This window comes from Pseudomyrmex gracilis, unplaced genomic scaffold, assembly GCF_002006095.1.
Source record: "Pseudomyrmex gracilis isolate BER0280 unplaced genomic scaffold, ASM200609v1 scaffold_104, whole genome shotgun sequence".
Taxonomy (NCBI): Eukaryota; Metazoa; Arthropoda; class Insecta; order Hymenoptera; family Formicidae; genus Pseudomyrmex; species Pseudomyrmex gracilis.
The window spans coordinates 313,078-338,858 of record NW_018020688.1 but is presented as its reverse complement, the minus strand read 5'-3'; the positions used below and the strand labels follow the sequence as shown (position 1 = coordinate 338,858).

General features: G+C 42.8%; 1 protein-coding gene across 2 annotated transcripts in view; it reads right to left on the bottom strand.

Moving 5' to 3' along the window:
• LOC109855965 (leucine-rich repeat and calponin homology domain-containing protein 1) overlaps nt 1–25,781 on the bottom strand; it is a 40,053-nt gene that overhangs the window by 12,401 nt on the left and 1,871 nt on the right. For both annotated transcript variants that reach the window (XM_020430721.1, XM_020430720.1), the window contains exons 2-5: nt 2,068–2,212; nt 1,334–1,566; nt 952–1,088; nt 360–575 (exon numbers count right to left, since the gene is read on the bottom strand). In XM_020430721.1, coding sequence (XP_020286310.1) covers nt 360–575; nt 952–1,088; nt 1,334–1,566; nt 2,068–2,212 — 731 coding nt within the window. The remainder of the gene's footprint in view (nt 1–359; nt 576–951; nt 1,089–1,333; nt 1,567–2,067; nt 2,213–25,781) is intronic.

Below are 25,781 nucleotides of genomic sequence, written 5' to 3'. Positions count from 1 at the left end.
TTCTCGTCTCTTTCTTACAATCAATATTCTCTTGCGTAAGACATCATCAAATATTTGTTCAGATTTAGTTACACGAGATTCAATATGTTCATATATTATTCTAAACTTTCCTCTTTTATTATTTGTAAAGGTAAAAAAAAAAAAAAAATAATAAAAACACAACAAAACGCGTTTGTTTCGTTTATTCATATGATCTGTCGTATATCCACTCCCCCGAGACTTTCTCGGGATCAGAGATCAGCGGGTGATTCGGCGACGGTTGACTCGCCGAACAGCCCAGCAAGCAGATAGCCGTAGAGCTTGTGCAGAAGATGGAGCGATAGCGGAAAGGCCACGAGGGCGACGGTGGTGAAACTAACCCCGCTGTGGATTTCCTGTGACCAGCGTTTGTCGACGCCGTCGCTCGTGCTGTACCCGCTGTCGACGTTGTGCCGCCGGTGCGATCTCGTGTCCAGCGTCGCGTGACCTCTCGCATCCAGAGGTGTTCGCCTGGCGCGACCGCCTCGAGCCCTCTCGTGCTTCGCTGCTTGCCTCTCCAAGTACTTGAAGATATGCGTTCGCCCGCGAATGCATAGCTGAAACCGGCAGCGCAAAACACACGACCGTTTTAATAATAACTCGGATCGATATCGTTCTGCTCGAGGAAAAAAAGTTTTTTATATTTGAACGTTTTATTTCCGGAGATCACAGAGCAATTTTCAATTGTTTCTAAATGTGTGTGTGCGGTAATGAATTCGAGAAAAGAAAGCCCCGCGAATAAAAGCGCGAAGGCGAAAGGCAATCACCGATTGCGCAATCCGTAGAAAGACTGTAGTATTGAATGAAGGATATATATGTAACCGGCGAGGAAAGTGCGTGGGAGCGCGCGTAGGAAAGGGAATAATCGCGGAATGGAAATACCGGTCTCTTGAGTGAGGATATGAAAACGGGAAAACATGCGCCAATGCTCACCGAGGCAGGAGGCGAGGTCAGCGGATTGTCGGACAGTCGAAAATCCACCAGGCTCTTCATCTTCCTCATCTCGTTCGGAAGCACAGATATTCGATTGCCGCTAATATCCAACTTCACGAGCTTCAGGTACGTCAGTTCTACGCACAGAGAAAAAGCGGGATTCCTTTAAATTCTGATCTGACGCGTGTGCACTAAGAACCTCATTAAAACCAATTTCATTAAATTACTTACAGAGACGGATGTTTTTTTTTTTTTGCAAGATCTTTGCATTACTTTGCGCGCAAATTGAATTAGTTTTTAATCGCGACGCACTCGGCGAATTCTCATCGATCGCGATCACGGACATCTGTGCGTGGTCGCATTAAAAACAGGCGGGACCTACCTATAGGCAGGTGCACCAGCAGGTTGCTCCTCAGATCGAGAGACCGGAGCCGCGCAAGGTCGCCGATTCGAGGTGGAAGGGTCGTGATTTCGTTGCAGCCCGCGTCCAGTTCTGCCAACGCCGTCATTCTGCCCAGCTCGTCTGGCAGGGATGCTAATCTGTTGTGCGCGACCAACAGGGTTTGAAGGGGTAGCCTGCATATCTCTCGAGGTAGTGACGTCAATTGGTTTCGACTGCGGATTAACATATCGTTTCTCTTAGTTTACGACGACACGCTAGGCGTTGTCGGATTTAGTTTGTCGAACGCGAGTAATATCGGATTATTACGGAAGATCATTTAAACGTCATTAAAGAATTTTGTGACACAACGCGCGCCATTAGTCAAATGGGACAATATTTTCCGAAGTTTTGAATATAAATGGAATGCATTAAAATGATGAAAAATGACTGTTTTGTCGTCAATATTAACATTACGCAATCAAATTTTTATTGAAGATATATGTAATTAATCAATTTTCATTCTAATGTAAAAACACAATGTTCAAAATCTTTTACATTTCTCGTGTAAAGAATTCAAATGTTACAAAAAACGGTCTCTCATGTGTGCGGCACGATGATCTGTTATCTCAATGTCACAGCACTATCGCGCAGGATGTGTAAAGCGATACTACATGCAAACCAATATGTGTATACACACACGCACACATATATGTGTATATTCCGCTTGTACCAACCTAAGATCGAGGTAGTTCAGAGATTGGAGAATTACGACGGTTTCCGGGATTATTCTTATGGCATTGTGATAAAGATGCAGCTTCTCGAGGAACGGAAACTCCGTAACTTCCTCCGGTAACTCACTGAAACGATTTTTCGAAAGATCTGCAACAGTAGAAAAAAACAACATTTTTTTTATACTTGATGTGCTTGTGCGCGACTTAAACCCCACACTTCATCCCCGTAACATAAACCCCACTGGGGGTCCACCGGACCCCCAGCCTCTTTAAAAGGTTCTAGAAATTACTTTATTCATTTTTTCATCTTGAAAAAAATCATAGATACTCTTCAAAGAATGCTGAATCAAGAATCTTTATTTTTCGAATCTGAATTTTATATATACTACCGGCAAGTCTCGCTTTGAAGTTTTACTTATTTAAAAGTACGCTCAAAATTATGACAAGGTCCCATGGGGACCTCTGGTAGGGTTTAAGGGTTAAAATAAATGAAACAATTTTTGAAGAAATAAAGATTTGCATCAACAGAAATACGGAGTGTATCATAAACACACGCACGGGCACGAGAAGGAAATAAGTCGGTCGCGGTATTGAAAGGTAATTTGCAATTAAGAAATATCGCTCGATAAATTCAAGTGGGTTGTGCAGTCCGCCTCAATAGAATAATCTTTGCTTTTGCAAGTGTGTCTCGCAAGCAGTAAACGTTTTCCGCGTCGCTACAAATAGCTGATAAAAAAAACCTTGTTAAGTGTAGCGTATATTATCGAACTGTCTTAATAAAGGTACCGATACGTCGCCCATGGCAACAGCTGTCCCGCTAAGGTAGCTCTCTTGGGGTGTTGCTGGGGGGGTTGTTATGAATGGGGCGCGACAAGCCACGTGCGCGCACACAGCCTCGAAACGCAGGAAAAGGACAAGGGTAGCTCAGCTGCTCCCGGCCTCGAGTCTTCTTTACGATCAATAACAGTCGTTCTCTGGATGCGCGAACACGTTTGCAAATGATGATCGTTGATTTGGCAAATGGTCTCCGTCAATCATTTGATGATAAATAATAATGTCAATAAAGTCTATGATAAACTACAGTAAAACTATCGCACGCGCGTATAAATTGCAAGAAACAATTGTTTAACGCAAATTACATAAAAATGTCGCAAACATTCTTCTCATATTTAGTTTGCTTCCAAAGGTCTGAGCGCTACATCTTAGAATATAAAGAAAAAAAAAATTAGGACAGAATTAATTCGCGGAAATTTTCCAAATACACCCCAATTCGTGGGAGAGGCAAATTGGATTTCAGCGAATCCATCGAACGATCAACGGAAATTGACAATCGTTGCGCGAGCAGGATACGTGATTTCCTTTGGGGGGCATCAAGAGTAAAGGTTTATGTGGGTGACGACGTTTCGTTATTCGACATTTCTCTAAAAAATTGTTTTATCAACAGAAAATAAATAAAACCACATTTCACATATATATTTGCAACTTACGTGTTTGCAAATATTACATAGGTGCTTTTACACGCGATAAAACAATTGACTGACAGCAACATTGAAGTCATTTACTCTCCAATCGATACGGCAATCCAGCAATCTACTTTCTTAGTTCGTTAACAATTTCTGGAAACTGGTAATAGCTCAATCTTACAACTTGCTCTTGCCAATTCATCGCGGCATGGTTCGTCGAAAACTATGGCAATTTACGCGGCTATGTAACCCGAGGGTGCGGCTTGACGAGCATAACTTCGTTAATCGATCTCGTTTCTTATATTCTTCGCGAACTAAGCGCGCGTTGAAACGGGAGCAATTGAACGGAGTGGAAAGCCAAGACGCGATGTGTGGAAGGGGATGTTCGCGATATATTACCACCGCGGTAGTAAAAGCATTGTTCTTGTATTTTCGAAACTTGGACAAAAAATAATACTATATACTTCGCACTTGAACAAACGATATTGCGGCGAGAGATGTGTGATAGTGATAAATAATATATAAACAAAATTATGTATTAATAAGTTTTATATCTCAACAATATAATAAATAATTATTTTTAAACTAGATAGAACTCGTTTACGAGAGATTATTTTTAGAGAAACGCTTTCTTTCTTGAGAAAACTACATTGTGACTGCGCACATAACGGTGTAAAATATTTTTTTCCGAATCGACACTCGCAGTATCAGATAACGTGTAAAAAGTATCGATCTTGTCCAATTTAGGCATCCTCTGCGCCCCGGAATCATCGGGGGGTCGATGGATGTCCGTAGTACAGTAGGGCGTCGGCCCGTCTGCCAGAGATGGGGATTGGGACCCTTTAGCAACTTTCACGAGCAACTCCCACGCGACTATATTGGCTTCCCTTTCTCTGGTAAAGCCGTCGTTTTGTGCAAAAGTGGCAAAATTCTTGCAAGGTGCTGTCGCGCGGTTGACATTAACGTCGTCTGTATTGTGAGAGATTCGCATTCCGGCAACGTAGATTTGAAAGACGTATATACACACAGCGGCGCGCGATGTGGAAGTCAGTTTTTCCACGTGTCTTTCCCGAGAGAGACAAAATCCTAGGTTGTGAGCGAAAGCATGAGAAGCCACGCCAAGAATCGTGACTTCCGTCTCTGAATTCTGAATACGTTCGTTCGAGCGTTAGAAACCGACGAAAAAGTGAGCGTTTCTTATTGTCGACCGTGAGATAAGCATCGATGCTATATCGTATATAGCATCTCGAGTGATTTATCTTCGAGAAGCGTCAGCTCGCATTATTAATTACATTCTGATTACGAACACACTTTACACTGTTACCCGCAAGGATCACTTTTTTATATTATTGTCCTTTTTTTCTTTGAATAATTAACAGTAGGAAGAAAAAGCTTATCTTACTCGTCGCGTTTTATCGCTCGAGAAAAGACGGAAGTAGCCGGCATTGCGATTCCAAATTCAGACCGCTGATAAAAATCAGCCGCGCGTGTGCACGAAATGACCGTATAAATATAGCTATACTTCCGCACCTAACGGTCGGAACTGCTGACCACCAACGATAAATATCGCCAGTCTGTACTGCCCTTCGTTGGGCAGTTTCTACAGGACGTTTCACGAAGGGTCGATGCACCGAACCATTTCAAGGACCAAGGTCGAGGTCTGTCGGCGAGGATCGATACGCGATTTGCGTGACGCGCACGCAGTAACATTATTTGCTGATAAAGGGCGTGGCAGTTTTATTGCTGACACATAAACTCATTTATACCTGCTATCTATTTCGGATTTATCCACGTAGAATAATAAATTGAGAAAAAGAGAGGGAGAGAGAGAGAGAGAGAGAAATTTGTTTTATTCATTTTTTTTTGTTGATAGCACGTGTTGTTTTTGTTGTATTTTTATGAATGTAATTCAGTTTCATACAAGTGCGCTCTTCAAAGAAACTACAATATTCAAACTCTCACGTTAGATTTTTTTTTTTTTTGGTAGAAATCTCTGAATTTTTGTGTCGCGAAATTACCTTCAAAGCGGAAAACTCGAAATTCTGAAGACCGATGAGAATCACGAATTTACAACAAAACGCCCTTGTAAACGCGGAGTGAGCTGGAAAAGATCACATCAGGTTGCAAAGGTTGATGAAAGGGGATTTGCTTTGTCTGTGGCGCAACTCGCGCGCTCGGAAAAAGGCTATCGCATTAGTGGAAAACGTCGCGTGAGCGGGGAACGGAAAATGTTCGCCTCTCGCAGTTTCCATGTTAATCTCTCCACGTGGTGAAGCACGCACGCGAGGCCAACGATCTCCGGGAGAAATAAATGTCTGCGCCTAGGCGAGACGGTCGTCGCTTTGGCGCTTGTCTGGCGGCGATGGCAACGGCGGCGACGGCGGCTTCTCTCCACCTACCTACCGTTTCTTTCACTCGGGGTTCAGGTTTTCATCTGAAGTGCGCGCGACCAGAAAAGGCGTGCGGTGGCTCTTTCTCGTAACAGGTAGCCTTGAAGCCCGAGCCTAGTCATTTCCTCGAAGCTTAACTGGCTTAATACGTTGCATCACGACAAAAGAAACAAGAAAAGAACATTTCACAGAAAAAGTTCCTTGTGTATCGAAATCAATACTCCGCAACGTGAGGTTTTCGTTTCGGCGCGAGTTCGCCAGAGGATAAAAAAAAAGGTTCTCTCTCTAGAAACCGCTCGGTGGCGTGTTAGAATTAAAAGAGATTTTATGAAGAACCGACGTATAAAAACGTCTGTTATTTGTCAATTACGGTCGTAACGATAAAACCAATTTATATCTCAATTCCAATTCAATTAACACAGGTACGAATATAGACACTGCTCTGGGACATGGGACGAGATATTTCCCCCGAGGGCGAGATAGGTTGTTACTCGACGATGTTACTGAATGGATAGAGAGAAGTTTGGTTTAGGCTTAGAGAGAGCCGGTTTATACCGCGCGCGCGACTAATACCTGTGGATTCGATGACGCACAATGATTGAGCTGATAGATGGAAGAAAGAGAGAGATAAATAAAACGGCTCTTAGAGCTTATCTACTTAAAAGAAATTATAAGTCACTTGAGACGAGACGCGAGTGATCCGCAACAGACCCGGCACATCGACCGTCCACATTAGTTCGATCAAAAAGCAGAATTAAGAGTACCTGTACTCCCCAGAATTAAGTACCTTCTCCCTACTTTTCATTCGAAACGCCACAACAAAACGGGCGTAACATTATTTCACGTCCGTAATTAAACGCGTTTCGTGCAAAACAGACATCAGTCTTGGTAATGATGATATGATTCCCGTATGGTTTTGCGTGCGATATCGCTTTACTCCGCAAGGCAATGTGTGCGCGAAAACAAGCTCGCATGTCCCGCGCTTGGATGGCGCCGTATACGAATCCTGATGCACGAACCGAAGGACGAATTCCTCTCCGTTTTCTGGGTGTGTCCCAGACGATTACGCGTCCCGAATGTTCGTGCAAGAAAAACCGCGGCGGCAGCGGCGACGACGACGTGACGTGACGGCGACGTTCGTTGATTACGAGGTTGCAGCGAGTAAGGTCGATTTCTCGTTAATTGAACGACGTCACGCATATATATCGAGAGATTTTTCCTTCGCAGAAAAAGTCGAAGGACGTGCGCAAATGTTGACCGCGCGTCGATTACTCATTGTCAGATATGTTGGCAACTCTTTTTTGCCCCCGAAGAGAGCGCGCGTACGTGCGCTCTCGAAGAGAGTGAACACATTCAGATATACGAAGAGACGTATATATATGTGCACGTCCTCGAAAATGAAGAGCGCACATACAGGGTAATCAGGGTAAGATGAAAGGGTTAAAAAAAAAATTTACACGCAACGACTATCACAAAAAATTAGAACGCAGCCATTTTTTATTCAACTTACGGCGATTGGATGCGCTATAGTTCGCAGTCTGAGTGCGTCCTCTTTCAGTGTGTAGTAAAATACTAACGCTGAAATATTCAATTACACATTGAAAGAAGACGCACTCGGTGCGCCCTAGTGCATCCAATCGAATTCGTTTTGTTGAAATTTTTTAAAAATAAAGAGAGACGAAGATATTCAAACATGTTTTTCGGATTTGAACCGCGTTAGTATCATTTTCATATCACCCTACCTACACTAGTATCTACACCAGCGATACCACTATCTACACTAATATCTACACTACTGATACTAGTATCTATACTAGTATCGGGCTATTCTTGAAACCCTGACAAAAAATGAGCTGAAATGTTCACAAAACGTTGGTATAAAAATAACACTAACGTGGTTCAGACCCGAAAGACATTTAAATGTTATCACAACACACCGCGATCAAATATCAGAGATGAAGATAATTCGCGCGGATTTGTGTCAAATGTTCAGTCGGGAGAGATCATCCTCGTTGTCTCCACATTCGACGTTTCTTCGCTCAATCTTCTTTTTTCTCGGCGATTGTAACACGCGATGAATGCGATATCGTTCTTTTTTTTTTTTTTTTTTTCAGCGCCTTAAGAAAACCGTGACGAACAACATTGTTTTCGCGGCAATAAAACGCACGTAGCGCGTTATCGATCCAGTGTTTACGAGTTTACGCTTCTTAATACGATCCCTCTTAATCGGCGATAAGCAGCATTACGCCAGCGACAATATACATCCGACGACGTAAGCGTTTATATTTGTTCCTTCCAGCCTGACGCTTTACATGCGTCTCGCGCGCGCGACTGACCAAAAGAAAATACGATTAAACCTGTTTCTGCGTATCAAACCTGATTCTAGCGTTCCAGAACGTTTGATCGGTAAACAAGAAAAGAGAGAGAGGGAGAGAGAGAAAAAACTGTACTAAGGAAATTAATTCACAATCATTTCCACGCACCCGTCTGTATCCACACACGGTGTCTCGCCGTTGCCACGTTTCTTTGAAAGAAGGTGCGGTCGGGGAAAAAAAAAAATCTATCGCCCGGACAAAGAGGCGAAAAGAAGCGATTTCAGCGTCGTTATTCTGCGCGCGAGATATACGCGGGGCTGTAAGAGCCTACATAAGGGCTGAAACCCTGGGAAACAGAAGGCTGCGCGATCGATAACGCCCCCATGGGCAAATATTGCCTATGGGGGTTTCTGCCGCCGCCTGTCAAGTACGCAAGGTGCTCCGCGCAACCGTGTCTCTGTGCAGCAGGTTTGCTCTTCAAACCGAGTAAAATATTCACGTCTTATCAGCATGAAATTTGACCGAGTTATCTCTCCGCGGGAGACTCCGGCGGAAACTCCGGTGCAAACTGCACCGCGCAATTGCGCGGTCGATGATGCAGCGGATATCTCCCCGCAGCGAGAGACAATCTGCGCAAAACGCGTCCGATGAAATGATGATCAAATACGAAGGTTGTTTTCTCTCGAGATTTTTTGCTTCAGATTTATTTCAAAATAATTGATTTTGTTTCTCAATTAATTGCAATCGGCCTGTGTGAGAGTTGAACGATATCAAACAACGTTAATAACTGAGTAACAAATTCATTTCAAACAAGTATGTTTGTTAATACCCCGATGTTGTTTCTCATGATGCCGTTTCTCATGATCACAGTGGTCGATGTCTGTTCTTCGCGTGGTTTTTTTTTCAAGATCGTATCTTTCCGGCTTCGCATGATTTCGCGAGAGAGTCGAGTGTGCGGGATGCAGCTGGTATAAATCATCTTTGCAACATCGTCATTGTGACGTAACGCAAACTTCGTTAGTTTCGCCGTGACGAGAGACTCTTATTGAATAGAAAACCAATAGGAGTTAAAAAGGAATTGACACGAGTCTCTCTCTCTCTCTCTCTCTCTCTCTCTCTCTCTTCTATTGCAAAATTATTTCCACGTGAATTCTCGATTTGCAACACGCCAATCATCGCGCATACCTGGGTTCTCCGCGTAATTGACTTTCGCCGTCGTCTTCGCGACACATGGCGACGCTTCGTCAAGAAAAACGACGTCGCGGGAGATGCGGCGGCGGTGGAGGAAGCAAAAAAGAGAGAGAAACGAAGTCTGCGTGCACAGAAAGAGAAAAGAAGTTTCGCGCGTATTTGTTTAACGATGCGACTGGAAACGCTTCTTCGTCGTTGCGTCGTGCTGTCCTTGAACCGTTGCCATTGCCGTGTCATTGGCGGGTTGATCGCGCGTCAAAGACGACGAGAACGAAGCGGAGACGAAACGGAGACCTCGCGCGGGAGCGAGGCGGAGGAGAGCTTCGAGACTGTCGCTTTTGTGAGGGACCGGCCGCAACTTCCGGCGAGCGCGGACGCGAGTGCGGACGAGACTCGCATACTTACTCGATCGAACGCCTCGCGAGCTCGCCTTCACGAGCTCGATCATCGCTCGAGGGAAACACTCGGCGCCGCTTCGTCGGCCAGAATTATTTATCGCGACCGAGTCATGAGTTGTGACGACCGATGGCTGATACCTAAATAAATTTTCACTAACGCTAATTGCGTTTAAAGTATAATTTCAACATTTAAAGTATGTAAGTCACGCTGCTTATAAATTTGTTTTCAAGTTATTAGTTTGTTTTGTAGCAACATTAAGTTTTTGAAATATAACAGAGCAGCTGTGTGTGTGATATCTATTCATCACGCGTGAGATAAAGCGAAATCTTGTGTGTGATGTGCGGCACGCGTTCAAAGTTAACATCATCTGCTGGAATATTCATACGCGTCGTCGGTGCGCTCCACGCAAAATTAAATCCGCCGGGCGCCTCGGAAATCTCGAATGTGCGTTTCTGACGAGCGGTGTTTGGATTCCGTGTCTAAGCCGGGGGCCGTTACGGAGATAATTTCCACGACAGCGAGTCGTCGACCATCTGGTACGCGACGATTCGACCAGGCGTATATGAATTACGCGCGTGGAAACTCACGGGGAGAAGAACATACGCGGCGGTTGAAAATGACACAGCATGATCGAAGCAAACTTCGAGCTTGAGTGAATGTTAAGAACATCAAAGAAAAAACCCATAATATCGCGTTAGAAAATAAATATAAATTTTAAAAAGATCTATCAGATCTTTAAATTTTGTGTCAAAAAAAGATTAAATATCTCTTTTATACAAAAACAAGCCACTATGCATCGGTCGCAAATAACACAATTAATTATGTAACTAATACAATTGCTGAAAAACATAAAAAACAAAGATACACAGAAATGTAAAAATATTATCAAGATCAAGAAAATATTATCTCCAGATCGCGTGTGAAACTTGAAATATTAAAAAAAAAATCTGTCAGCTAAGATCAGTCGCGAGACCTTCGCGGGGTTAATAAGAGGATGCGACGACTCCGGCTCTGGAACGACCTGTGCCCGTACATAAATACAATGAGACGAGTTTTACTAGCGCGTTTCCACGGTCCGGTTTGTTACGTGGACGAGAGACGGCTGATGCGTGTCGAACAGTGCGTCGTATTGTGCGTGCAGCCTCGTCGAGCCACGCGTGTCGACCGCGCGTGATTATAGACGTGCGTACATTTGGTGAACGTGGTGTGTGCCCTCTTGCGCGTATGTATGGGTGAGAGTGCACACGGCAGGGGAACAAAGGAGACGTTTTTTTTCCGTCGGCGGGAACGTTTCAATTTCGCGTCCGCACCGACGTACAGGGTGACTCCGTCCGATATTGATCTCGGTAATAAATTCTCTAGTATTCATTCGATGTGTACCGCTTGTTTTTTTTTTGTTTTTTTTTTTTACGGCGATGCGATCGCGTTTCTCTTACGTCGTGATTTTTGCACGCGAAACAGCGCTAAAAGACGTTCTCTGTTCTCTCTTTCTCTCTCGTAATTTGTTCGTCGCGTCGAGTTTTAGATGACGATCGCCGAAGCGTATTTCATCAGCGAATCGCGCATCTCCACCCATATATTATTCACGCGCGATCGCGCTGCTCGATTTAAAAGGCGCGCGAAGCCTAAGAAGAGTCGCGCCTTGTGTCGCCAGATTAAGTTAGCCTTAATCACGAGGCGGCCTACAAATTGTATCGGCGTGTAAACGAGCGGCCGTATATTGACGCGGAGAGAGAAAGAAATTGCTTATCAAAGCGCGATCGAAACCCGTTTTACAAGTTAATCATAATTATGAACGTCTTCTCGTTATAACGAGACGATTATGATAACACGAATTAATATGCAGAAAGATAGATGTCGTCGAAAACTCTGATAATAACAATTTTCCTCCCAGTATTCGCGCTTAATAATATATGCACGCGCGTTTGATACAACACATACCTATATACGTTTTAATATTCACATACTTTGATATTATTCGCGAATTTTCATTCGTTTTCAATTGGAGATGTGGAAAAGTGGTACGGAAAAAAATCGCCCGAGAATGAACGGCGCGTAAAATAAAAGTCTCGTGTTTTCAACGACATAAATATGTATACCCTCCTATCCGTTTTTCCAGCTATCGCGCGACTTCTCTTTATCCGCCGCTCGCGCGATGCATTATTCCGCTCGCGATAATGCCATGCTTAAAAGTACCGGCACTGCAGCCTGCTGCAAATGGAGAGTGAAACGTTTCCGGACGCGCGAATATACACGAAATGCTGGCGACGGAAAAACAAAAAAAATCTGAGAAACGTACTTCAAGAGTATACGCGTGTGCGGAGAGAGAGAACGTCATCCCCTTTTCTATTTTCACGCGTATTCGCGCGCAATACGCATCGCGGCCATTCAACGGCGGATTTTTTCTCACGCAAGTGTCATCTCGATTGTGTCATCGTGCGTGTGCACACGAAAAGTGCGCGTTCGCGCGCGAAAACCAGCTTTGATCTTTCGATCGTTAACTGCTATTCGGCGCAGATTGAACTCCGAATTATACAAGAAATATAACTTGCTGGAAAAAAATATATGGTCGCGCAAATCGAGCAATTAAAAATGATTTGCCGGAGCGTTATTCGAACAGGAGATCTAAACTTCGCCAGAAAATAAAACTTTTTCGAGACTGATAAATATTTAACAGGATTTTAACCATGAGAATAAGCTTCGTATTTCTATACCATGAATTTTGAGAGCTGCTCTTCTCACATGCAGATGCTCTGTTTGTGAGAAACGTGTAAACCACACATTGGTTTCATCGATGACCCCGATATTAACTTTTATCTTCTCAGGTGAAGCTCGCGCAATAGGAGCATCGCGAACAACGAGGCGCGCGATCGGTAGACGCGATATTTTACGCGCGCGTATCAACGAGGGCATGTGAGATAACGATTTTCAATTGCGCCTTTAAAACCAGTATTGGAGGATTTTTGACCAATCAGCAATCTATAACTTCAAAGCGTGAAACACAATATGCGTGAAACACGACACGAAATGAGACACGTTTTATGTGTGTCAACCTTCTCTTGAAAAATATCCCGTCGCGTACAAAACAAATTTATTAATACAGAATTTCTCCGCAATACAATTATCATTTAAGTTTAACGCGATTCGTGACGCGATGAGGAAATTAATTTTCCAAGTTTATTAAATGACGGCGAGAAATCGTAACACACGAACGTGCGAATTTGTACATAGGAGTGGAAAAAATATAGGGCGACCTACGAGGCCGTGAAATGCAATTCCTTGTATATACAGCCGAGAGATATCGGGTTAACCGTGTCATTTTCATCATTTAAGCTGCGCAGTTGGAGCTAGATTTCGTTATAAACATTGAATTTAATTCCGAATGACTCTCTCTCTCTTTCTCTCTCTCTCTCTCTTTTTACTCAGCTTTCACAAAAATAATTATCTGTAGTTAATAAGTATCTAAGTTAATAAGTATCTAAGTAGTTTTGAATCTCATTTTTGTATCTCCGTTTTATCGGAATAGAAAACTCAGCGAACGCGATTGTGTATGTGAAATGAAGCTCGAGCAGAAAAATGATGCTAATAGCTACGTGACATCGCGGGGAAACAAAGAATTGGACGACTTTGACGCACACGCCCCGTACATATATACGCGTCGAGATGTCAAAACACGGAGAGATAATTTGTTCTTTTTAGTCATCCTGACGCTCTTTCTGCATTTAAAGTGAAACAGACACGTATGCGGGAATCTAAAGAGAAGAAGAAAAGGAAGAAAAACAAGACGAGAAGAGAGAAGGCGCATAGAAATCTACATACATACTACGGTGCGACTCAAAAGAGCCACGTTCAAACGAAGTGAAGCCACTTGTACTTCACGAAAGAAAAGCTGGGCGTTATTTTTTGTCGACAATAATAGAAATTAGAAAGAAAAACAAAAAAATAAAAAATCTGCAAAAGTTAAAAACACTTTCTCGCAAAACTTCCGCGTGAAAAGAGAATGATGCGTTTTATCGGAGTGCAATGCACTCGGAACGATCGGTCGTTAATTAAACTACTTGAGAACGATGGTAATGAACCGATCTGTATAGCGTCAGTATAAAATTCTAAAAATGGCCAGTCAATCAACAGCGTCGAGTTGAATGTGCCTGAATGAATAGCGGACGCAAGAAGTGCGCGCGCGCGTGTGCGCATACAAGCGCGAAGTGACACGTTGTGTCGTAAATTTATCTTCAGATAACACGTACAATCGAAGAGCCGTCGACTTTGAAGTCGACGAATCGATATATGGGTCATACTGATGTCACTGCTAATGACAGACGCGAAGTATCGTGTTTGCATCTCACGAGCGTAGCTAAATGAACTCTTCACATCGATGTTTATTGCTTATAGCATATCACGTCATTTATTATCTCTATTCTAAATACAGCTAATTAGTAACAAGCCATGACCATGTAATTAGCAAATGAACGTGTAAAATATAACGCGATGTCTCTCAACAACGCTTAGAGAATTGATTTATTACGCGCATTGATTCGCGCGCAAACGGAAACTCAATCACGCTGGGAGCCAATCGCCGTTATTTACGATGACCCGAGCGAGAAAGGTTCCGCGGTTCTCCTTTGCGGTTTTATACACGGTGACATTTAAAATACGGTCGAACGCTCTCGACGAAATGGCGCGCGCCGCCCTGGTTTCGTTTTTCCGCGGATTTTTCCTCCGCGCGATATATTCGTTTTTTTTTTTTTTTTTTAAAGCGCCAAAGCGTAAATGATGCAAACGACGTGTTCCGCTTTTGCGACACTTTATTTTATGAATATGTGTCTCGTAACACTATTGCAGAGAGTTATCTTTTTCTTATTCATTCAACTATACAAAAAAAACGTACGTTTTTAACAATGAGATTCTCTCTCTCTCTTTCTCTCCGATTATCGCTTTTTTCTTTTTTCTCCCCGGTATTATCGATAATCCGGATTGAGTACTTTATCTCCGAACAATAGATGCATCGGAGCAAGAACTTAGCAAGCAAGTCTTCTTCACAAAAGAAGATTGCTCATAGACCTTGAACACGGATCGTTTTCTTTGGATCGAATTCACACGGCTTACGGAACTTCAGTTAAACAATGTTTATCAAAACACAAGGCTTTGAGAAAATTGCATATGTTTTGTTCCTCGGTAAAATCGCTGCGTTCTTTTGCGCGCGTCAATTGTTACGTTAGCCGAGTGTTGCGACGCGTTTCGTTTATTACCGCACTTTTCGCCGAATAATAAAGCAACGTTAGGAAATCGCGACGTTAAATATAGAGTTAGACGTGATTATTTAGTGTGCGCGGCCCTGCGATGGAGTCAAGAGACACGGTCGTATCTTGCACCCCAAGTTCACGCGCGCAGCTAAGTCGCGGCTACGAGGCTGGTTGTGGCTATATTTACGTCGAGTTGCGAGAGAAGAGCTGACTTTTATCATATCTCGGTTGGGGTTTACCGATTAAACTCCACCAAGGCTCGATCGATATTAGCCGGGATTTTTTAAATTACACGAGAAAAGTATAATTTTTTCCCTTCCGTGACGCGAAGAAACGAAAGATGTTCTTGACTTTACAATTGAATTGAAGGAGAATAAGAGACAATTAATGTTACACAGTATGGAGCAAACGTAGTATTTACCTAGAAAAGTAGGGATAATTAAAAATAATAACAAGCTCTCTCGGTGCGTGGAATTTTGCCAAGAGCTAATAAATATCTTACGGGATTTTCGGAATTTACGGTACACACTCTCCCATCGTCTATTTTTTTCCGTCGTAACGTCTTACCGGCGCGCAATAATTAGAGCCTCGCGCCACGGACTAGAGGACACGCAAAGGTGTTGAATTAATATCCTTCATTATGGGGGCCGCTATAAACTCGCGTGCTTGCTCGCGCGTGCGGCACTAATTCGCGAAGGCGATATAGTATAGCGCGCTCGCGTTCGAGAGGCGCGTCTGAATCACAAAAGTGGCGAACAACCGCGACCGATTTGTATTTATCCGCCACGGTAAAATATAAGCGCCTTATTCCCAGTTAATTAGCCGCGAATCGTTATCATTACGGCGCGCGATGATGTGCGCGTATACGTTACGCTCGCAAAACCAACTCCGCTTTCAATCTCAATTTCTTCTTTTCTCGTCCTTTTTGTTTTGTTTTGTTGAAAGTAGATTCTTACGTTTTATTTTATGCACGCGCTCGCAAAGTATAAAAATATTACGTAATATAATCCTCTATAAAAATATCCAAGAATTTTAACAAGTACATGGAGTTAAAAAAATTAATTTTCAGAAAAACAATTAACTCTTTCTTCTCTGTAACATTTGATTTGAATTGATTTAGTTCTTTACTTAGTTCTCTTGTTTATTACTGAAAAAAGCATCAATTTGGTTAACTTTTTTTTTATCAAAACACCATGAAATATTTTTGAACTAAAAGCGAGACGAAAGCGCATTCTCGACGAGACGACACCGTATCGAGTGCGGTCGACGCACGTGCGCCACAAAGCACACGAACTTTAGTTGTGTGTCACACAGGAGAGACTGTCTCGTTACGGAGGCGACGATGAGAAGCACGGGGAAGCACGAAGTGTCGCGCCACATTTGGCACGAGATCTCCATTCGTCGTGTCTTCATTCATATTCGTCGTCGTCGGCCGCGAACAAATTAGGAATATAAAGGGAGAGAAAAGGTCGATCTCTCGCCTGCGGCACGTTCGCTTCACCAGCTGCGGGCAGAAAGAAATTAATTAATCACGACGCAAAGACGGTCGTGCGCCTCTAAGAAGGGAAGAAGACCTTCGAGTGAAAATCTCTCGATAACTGAATTATAAGATGATCAAGAGTAGACGAGGCATCGCGTGACGGTTCAAGTGTCTTTTCTTTTGCGCGGTCTAATCGAGCGACACAAAAACGCGCGCGGTAATAATTTATAGAATATGAAACTTTTCGCTCTTTGAAAGAAAAATCCTCGGTTTTATACCTCGTTAAAAATAACAGACGAGCGCTCAATGAAAAGAACGAAGAATATACCTACGTATATACGATGACAACGCGTAAAGTAACAGTTTCAAAAAAATATATAGAAAGAGAGAAAAGCAAACACAGTCCTACCACTCTGTATTCCTGTGTGAAAGTGTCTACTTTCCGTGTCTACATTATTTGCTTTTCTGTCAAGGATTCGAGCCGATCGATGCGCCACGGCAGATGCACCGGCGCGAGTTCTCGATATGAATAATAAAAATTTATATTCGTGCCTAGTCGGAAGGATGTGACGCGTATCTCGGTGTGATATAAACCCAGAAATTCGACACCCGACGCCGGAGCGTGTTTGACTCGATTATAATTACTGAATCAGCACATGAATAATTGATACGTTATGGCGCGCGTTCAAATTATCCGGACTAGGGACAATGCGCTGTCCGGTTTGATCCATCGATCTTCATTCATGTATGCACACACTGCACATCCGTCGGATGCGCAGGGGCGATTAGACAAACGAGCGCGTGAGAGAGATGTTAGGAAGGTCGCGGTGACGCTACTTCGTTCGCGTCGATCGAAAATAAACTGATTAAAGAGAGGGACTCTCAAGTTCCGTCGATCAATTTTGACGCTAAAAATAATCCGCATAAAACCTTCGAAAGAACATGGATGTGCGTTAATGACTGTCACAAAATCAAACGCTAGTTTTTATATGCTCGTAATGAACTTTTATAGAAGTATGTTACATACTTTAGTTTTTATTTATTTTATACGTATAAAATAAATATTTTTTTTCCAATATTTTAATTACTGTGTTCTATATCAACCTTTGTGGAAGTATATTAAATAATTTTTATTTATTTCATATGTATAGAATTTATTTGTTCTTTCCAATATTTTATAAAAAATTACTGTGTTCTATATAATATTTTCATTACTATACAAAGAAAAAAACCCAAAGAGCCTATGGTCCAGGTTGAAAGTGGACGTTCAACCTGGATCACACAGGCTTTGGTTTTTCCTTTGTATAATAATTGTTTCATCGAGTCGTTATTAATATTAATTATTTTTTTTACTGTGTTCTTAGAGTAAATTTGCGCGTATGATCCCACTCGAGAGGCGATACAATTCCCTGAGATTTTCGCTAAAGACACACAAATCATTTCGCGTTAGCGTTCCGATGTTAATCCCGACGCGTTGTGATACACACCCCGAGGGGAAGATACTGTCCACCCTTCAAGTCACCATTCTATTCCAACTTGTCGCAGCATACGGTCGTAGCGCGGTTTACTTTGGAGGAGTTGGCATCACGGTGAGTTGAGCATTTCCGACTACGGCGCTCGGCAACCGAAAACTCGCCGGAGTAACAACCGCGACGGCGAATACTATGCGCAATATAACGGCGTTACGGAGTATCGACCTGTTGGCACCCTTGTACGCGTGCAGCTGCGGTGCCTCTATCTTTAGCTTTCGGACGTATGTGCACGAATGTCTCTTATATATCCGCGGGTACATCCCCACACGCGCGACAGCCCGCACGCACGCCGAGCGGCTCCACCCCTCTACGTAAAAATGCGGCGCCTGTCACCCTCGCGGATAAACCGGATGGAGCGTGGCGGGGTTTTCGATACGACTGAAAATAACGCGGCGGCTTGTTCCTGTCTAAATGTGTGCTTGTGTCTGTGTGGATGTACGTTCGGATTTTCGCATACGAAAGGGGAGGCGACGACGACAGCGGTGGCGGCGGCGGCGGCGTCGATCGGCGATAAGACCTTTCGCTTTAGATTATTGATCACCGAGAGGAGAAGAATTCGTGAAAGGAATCAACGCGATTCTTTCTTCCTCGAAGTTGAAGACGTTGTCCACGTTTTCTCTCGAGAGATCTGAAAACCTTGCATTTTGTATCCCAACCGATCTTGCATTATTTACAAAGGTTGTAAAAAGCCGCGTCTTTTAGAAACATTTTGTTGGTGTTTTTACACAATGTTTTTAATACACTGATTTCTCGACTAATCAATTTTCGATTAACAAATTATTTGTGTAAAATTTGTGCCGTTCTATAGTGTTCTGTTAATTTTCGTCGAATTAATCTTTTCTTAATTCGACACATCGCGCGTACGCAGAACGTACTTCAAACGTTTTACGACTAATTGGTCGTCGCCAATAAAACACGACGGTAATGCGATGAGCAAAGCGAGTATCATGAAATACACTCTTGGTTCTCGGCGGATCTATTGGAAATCCTCTATTGCGCTCTCGAGTATATTACGGACGTGAGAAGGTCGCCCTAAAGCGATTCAGGAAGGAAATGCCTTCGTTGCGGTCGGTCGAGCCTTCGTTGCGCGACAGCTGTTACGAAGTTGGCGGGGGTGAAAGAAGAGAGACAGCAGAGAGAGAATGACAGAGTAAATAAAAGCGAAGCGATCCGCTGAAAACTAAAGTGCGATCACTATGCACGGATGAGCTCACTCGAGAGAGCTTTTTCGAGGCTGCTGCGCAAACACGATCCCGCGCACTTTATAAACATTTTGCCTGAACGGTATATCGAGCATTTTTCTTTCAAACGAAAGTTTCGTTACAGGAGGAGGGGATGATAAGGAGGGATTGATAAGTATCCGAAACAAAAAGATAAACAATTTGTCGGGTTGAAATGCATTTATTTTTCAATATAGTGGATCGTCTTCTCTGTCTCGATACCAATCAGCGCTTCTTGAGAGCACTTGTGTATCACTTTGAACGATTTCTCGTTTCGGATATCAATCGCCTCTCGTAAAAGGGTCACGTAGGGTCGATATTTCAAACACATAGAAGTTTCCTCGATTAACTTGACGTTAAAATATTATCGTCACTTTTAATCGCGGTGCTGATTGATTCCTTTTGCAATTTAAGCTGCTGTCAAATATGTATATGTTTGACAGAGTTCAAAAATATGACGTATGTGTCGATGAAATTCACAAGAGCGCGCGTCTGTCCGGTACAAAGAGAAAGCGGATGGACTCTCGGGGGATCGTGTCTAGTGTCTGCATAAAAAAAGAGATTTAAAAAAACAGAAAAATAAAACAATACACGCTCTTCTCACGAGTTTCTAGAATGAGACTATCTCAACTGTGTTTAGAAACTATCGCCCCGGTTTGTAACTTCGCGACCGCTAACTACCGCTAGTTCACAACGCGATAGTTCGTGGTCGACGCGCGATAAGCGTCCGCGAGTAACATTCATGCTCGACGAATTAGACGACGACCGAGATGCTCGATATCACAAGCCGGTTGGAGAAGTTGCAAACTTTATTTTAAACGCGCCGCGCTCTCCGATTTCTTGTATTGATATACAACGGATCGACGCGATTGCGGTCCGCGTTGTCGTTCGTTGAACAAGTACGTGATGATAGTGTGTTCACTTATTGAGAGGAGAATTTACGACATGTAGAATAAACACGTACGTTTTAAAGAGAATTAATTCTCCGCATACAGATTTCAAAGATGACGACTAGTAGTACAGACTGGATCTGTGAGACCTACGCGACTTTAATTGAACATACACAAAAAATCAATATTTTTTCAATTTTGTTTTTTTTTTTAATTGAAAGTTTGAACGATTCTGTGTCGATCAAGAAAAAATTGAAAAAATCTATAGTAGTTTCGAAGATATAAGTTAAAAAAAACCAATTTTTACTAGACACTGATGTGAAATTTTTGAGTGGGTTTAGGAGACCCATGTCTGTGTGCGAAGGGAGAAAACGAGAACTTTGAAACGAGAAAACTATTGTTTTCGTAAGATCGATGACTAGCCAAACGTATTGAACATATCCTCCTTCTATATAAAAAATCCATGTGTACCGCGAAGTGCGCGTTTTGATATCGAATGTATTGGATCTATTGTTGTCTCTTTTCCGCGTTGCCGATTAGTTGGTTGATCGAGTCGAGTCGAGTCGAATCGAATCGGTAAGATCGAGAGAGTAAATAATGACAGAAAAGTGATTTTGACAGTTCGTCGTACACGTGGAGAAAATTAAAAACGTGACTAAAGTAAAATCACTTGACAGAAAAGAGTAGAAAAACAACACGTGACTATTTAAAGTAACGTGATTGTAATTTATATTGTATATTATATATATTATGTACATACTACCGTAAGGTCACTGACCTCGGTCGCGTGACCGCGGCGGGGTCAATGACCTCGGCCGCGCGACCGTGGTGGGTGGGGGTCACTGACCTCGGTCGCGTGACCGCGGCGGGGTCAATGACCTCGGTCGCGTGATCGCGGCGGGGTCACTGACCTCGGCCGCGCGGCCTTGGCGGGGTCACTGATCTCGGCCGGGTGACCGCGTTATTTCTGACATCTCTCATATGTACATTATGTGTATTATATTGTTTGTAAAACGTATATACTAGCTGTCATCGTGGTGACAGGTTAAGTTCACTACACGTTAAAATAAAAGCAATAATAGCGTGCGCGTAGCGCGCGCCCGTGTTGTGCTAGTATGTAAAAAAAAAAACACCAACAGCGTCACAGTTGATAAGATTGTGTAAAAGCGAATATCGCGGGGAAAAAAAATGGTTTTCGAGCTATAGAAAACTTTAGATTATATTCGCGCAAAAAGTAACAAAGCCGGGAGCGTGAAAATTGGATGCACCTGAAACACGCCCGAAACGAATACTATTCGACAAAATTTTTCGCAGCAACGACGACCGCAGACTGCGGAGCCGCGAATCGGTTTCGCGAGAAGGAGAGTTTTTCTCACCCCTCTGCGCGAGAGCCGTTCTCTTTCAGCTGCTGTCCGCCGCCAAATGTAAAAACACGAGGCGCGTATAGAAGAGGAAGTTTCTTTTTCCTCACAAACGCGACTCGGTGTAGGTGAGCGAGTTGTAACTGCATCGGCGAGATTGCATTTGGCAAAGAAGTTCGCGCAGAATGCCAAGGCATTCCTTCTCTTCAGCGCGAATTTTGTGTCCGCACTGCAGACACTAATTTTAAAATTCACCGCATCGAGGAAACATCCCCCGGTGACTGAATTATCAGTCAAGAGTAACGATGCGTGGAGAGAGAAAAAAAAGAGAGAAACGCCACAAAGATAGGAGTGTGTCGTATCTCTCTCCTCTTCCTTATTTGCGAAGAATGTGCGAGTTATACCGTGACGCAATCGATAACAGGTCTAACCGAACACGTGCTATATACACGGAGAGAAATTCATAACGAGAAATAAATAAGTAACGTGATATATGACGAATAAATGGAATAACGTTGAAAAACTAAACTTGAAGAATAATTTTTAGTTACAGGTACGTGTAAAAATAGTTTTATTCCTCAATGTGTTTAAAAACATTTATAGATACCGAGTCCTTGTGATGATAATTTTAACATCCAGCAAATTAAAATAGAATCACAGTTCGATTATAAATTGCCTTGAAGATTCAAAAATAGTTGTTAATAAAACAGCGCGAGAGTGTAGTTTAGACGTGATGTCCATTCCCGATAGATCTCTCCCGTAGGAGAAGAAATATGACAAATGTAACGTAAACTAGTACGCGCGCATATTTCATTTGAGCGTCCGACTCGGGAATAAGCTGTCAGATCCCTCATCAAGCGCGGACCGAACTGACCTAGGGTTCGTTAACAAAGTTACGTCGTTCCCCTCTCAACGCGTCACTCGCAGGACTCATGATCAGATGAGCAGACAGTTCGATAATACTAAAAAAAAAAAAAAAAAATTGCTAAAGAACTTCTTTTCCATGATCCACCAAACTGCGCTCGGGAGACGGCGCCAATCTGCGATTCCATTCCCAGTCCATTTCCCCCGACGACGAACGTCATCGAAATTCGATGAATTGGCTATTCCCTACGACCGAAGAATCTCTCACGAGAGAATGCGTATAACGTAGAAAAAAATTATTCGATGTAATTATTTCTAAAAATTTTCATTGGATCTTTATTAACAAAGACAGAACGTGAAGATGAGAGAAATAATCAAGTCGTTGCTCCTCGGAGTTTTTTGTTCCTATAAAAAATGTGCAGAATAAAAAAAAACAGGAGTATCATCACTTTCTCCGAGTGTGCTAAATGCCAGTTCTAATTGCCGGTTATCACTCATTCGGTCACGTTCGGTGCTAATGGCACGTCCGCGTCGAAAATATACGAGGGCCGCCGCTCTGTTTGCGCGAAGGGAAATGGATTCGAACTTCTTTAGCGAGGAAATGGGTTTGAACACGAAAGTAAAGTATATCATTATTACCGTGTGTGTCCACAAAGGTGTGACTACACACGTGCCGGCCGTAATTGAGCGACTTGCAGATAGCGGCCGGAAAAAAAAATCTCACGCCGCAATGTTATCTCACATTCCGCGACACCATCGGCCACTTTCTAGGACCGGGCGAGTGTTACAGCACGTGTGCCAAGGGGGAAAAACAAGCGCGCGCGAGCGTAAGGTCGGCGAAACCAGGTCGCGCAGAATATTGCGAGCGTTTCGCTCAGGAAATTATGAATCAGCATTGCAAAATCTAAGAGAATACACATAATGGAGAAATGCGCGCGGAATTATCTGACGCGAATTAGAGACAAAAATCTTTGCCGGCGCCGCGGAAGAACGAGGCTGCAATTTTACAAATGACGCAACGTGTGTCGACCTAGATATTCTATCTGATACGTTACATGTATATCTCTTACGGCAATTGCCGCCGCAATATCGCGCAATGATTGTCAAACCCGACAATTTTGGAAAAACTTGAAGCGCGACAAAAGACAGTAATTCAGCGTTTGCACGCGTAACAATTGCCACATTTAAATATCTTGCAATTGTGTGCCAACGAATATGCATCAGACTAATTATTGTTCTAACCGCGTTTCTTCGCCCTGTGCTATTTCTCTCGAGTTTCTGAAACTTGCAAGCAGAAACGGCTCGCAAGAAGACGGTGGTTGCGAATAAGTTTGAAAACATGTCATCTTGACGGAGTGGTCGAAGCGATAACGCAAAGGGGTATGCTGCAAGTGTCGATACCTGACGAGCTCCGATATATACGCGCTTGTCTGTTTTCACGCGACATTGTCGAAACTTTTTATTTTGACGCATTCTTAACGCTCTCTTCGCGCGCGCAAATTCTCGCCTCGCTCTTAGAATTATCGACTGTCGAGGCGCACATTTATTACAGCGGCAACAGGAAACGGTGGGTGCGCCGAGATAGCGTGTTGTAGTCCTGCGGCCGATCATTGCTCGGCGCACCGTGTGTTTTACATTCAGGCCGAACCCCCGGTGATAAGAGAGCAGAAGCAGGACGTCGATTTATCGGGAAAAATTACAACGCGGAAAGTCCTTTGTGACTCGGAACGCAAAAGAGTTTAACTTGCGCGGCGCGATCGCGTTGCTCGGCGCACGGCGTTTATGTCGGCGCGACAGAAATAAGCCCTCCCTACACACACTCACACGCACATACGGGATGGATAACTTGGGCGCATAATTTCGTTTTAGCGCTCAGTTTTCCCCGCGCATTTTTCACTGTTTTGCCTTATTCCGGCGATTTCGTTCAGCCTTTTACGATCGCGAACCGAGATACGAAAAAAGAAAATTCTACACGCGTAGAAACACATGTGTGTACGCGCGCATGTATAAATATTCATAACTTTGTGTCAATTTACATCATCTTGTCACGTTACACTCGGAAAATTCTACGCTTTTTTTTCTACCTTTTTTTGTGTTAGTGTACTTGTTAAAAAAAAAACAAACAAACAAACAAAGAACAATCTTTGCTCAGAGATATTATCATATATGTGACATAATAAAATTAATAAGTACAACAGAGAAGTAGTTTATCTAACACTTAATGGACGTAGACATGCTAGACGTGCTGTGAACGTGTACATGTTCACATGTATATGTAACATTGCTCTGGTATATCCCACGAGTTTACATTTCTCCGTTTAGTCACGTTTATTTGATATGTTTGTGCGCACTTTAGTACACAAACACACTTGCTCTCCGTGATACAACGACAAGGAACGGAGTCTTGCGCGCGCAGTTCTTCCCAACTAAAATTTTGCATAAAGTTATTTATTCAATACTTTATCTTCGTTCTTAATTTAGATGTACAAAACAATAATTCAAGTTTGTCATTAACGCGGCTCATCGTAAATTTTAAACTGTTTCGCGTTCGACCTTCGCAAAAAATTCATAAACTTCTGTGTCGAAAAATACGCGGTTGAACACACAATTTACATAAATTTACATAAATACACAGTTTACATAAATTTACGATTTACGCACAAATGTGCAACTTGATGATGTGTATGAAAAACTTTCTATGTGTGTTGAAAGAATTATTGTAAAACCGAAAAATCTTTTAAAATATCGCTTTAAACACGCAAATAATCATATATAGAAAGCAGGCGTATGGTAAAGAGTAAGTTCGCGTAAAAAGAAAAATTTTCACTAGCTTTTTCCCCGGACTGTTTGGCAACCCCGAGAGAGAGATATCACTTCCTTGTTCGCGTCTACGTGTTTTATGTGTTTACTCTTGCGCTGTGCTTGTGCCCGCGAGGAAATAAAATTTTACGCGAGCGTTCTTGCAGTTTTAGATTTAGCTAGAGAGCTAAAACTTCATTCAGTCTCTCCCGCGACTTCGTAGATCGAATTTTACGAATTCAACCGTAGATACAGTAAACACAGCGCGGTTAAAAAACCAAAAAAATACTAAATAATATTTTAGGGCTCGTGAAAGTTTGAAGGAATAATATAAGGCCGATACGAGCCAATCCCAGGATATTGAGCGGGAACTTGAAAAAAACTCTTCGGCCAGGAGTCGAACCTGGAATCTCCGGCTTGAATTGAATTTTCAATTCAAAAAACTTACTTGTAAAAATTTACAAGTATTACTTGTTATAGATGTATACATATATGTATGCACGTTCAAGTTCCCGCTCAATATCCTGGGATTGGCTCGTATCGGCCTTATATTATTCCTTCAAACTTTCA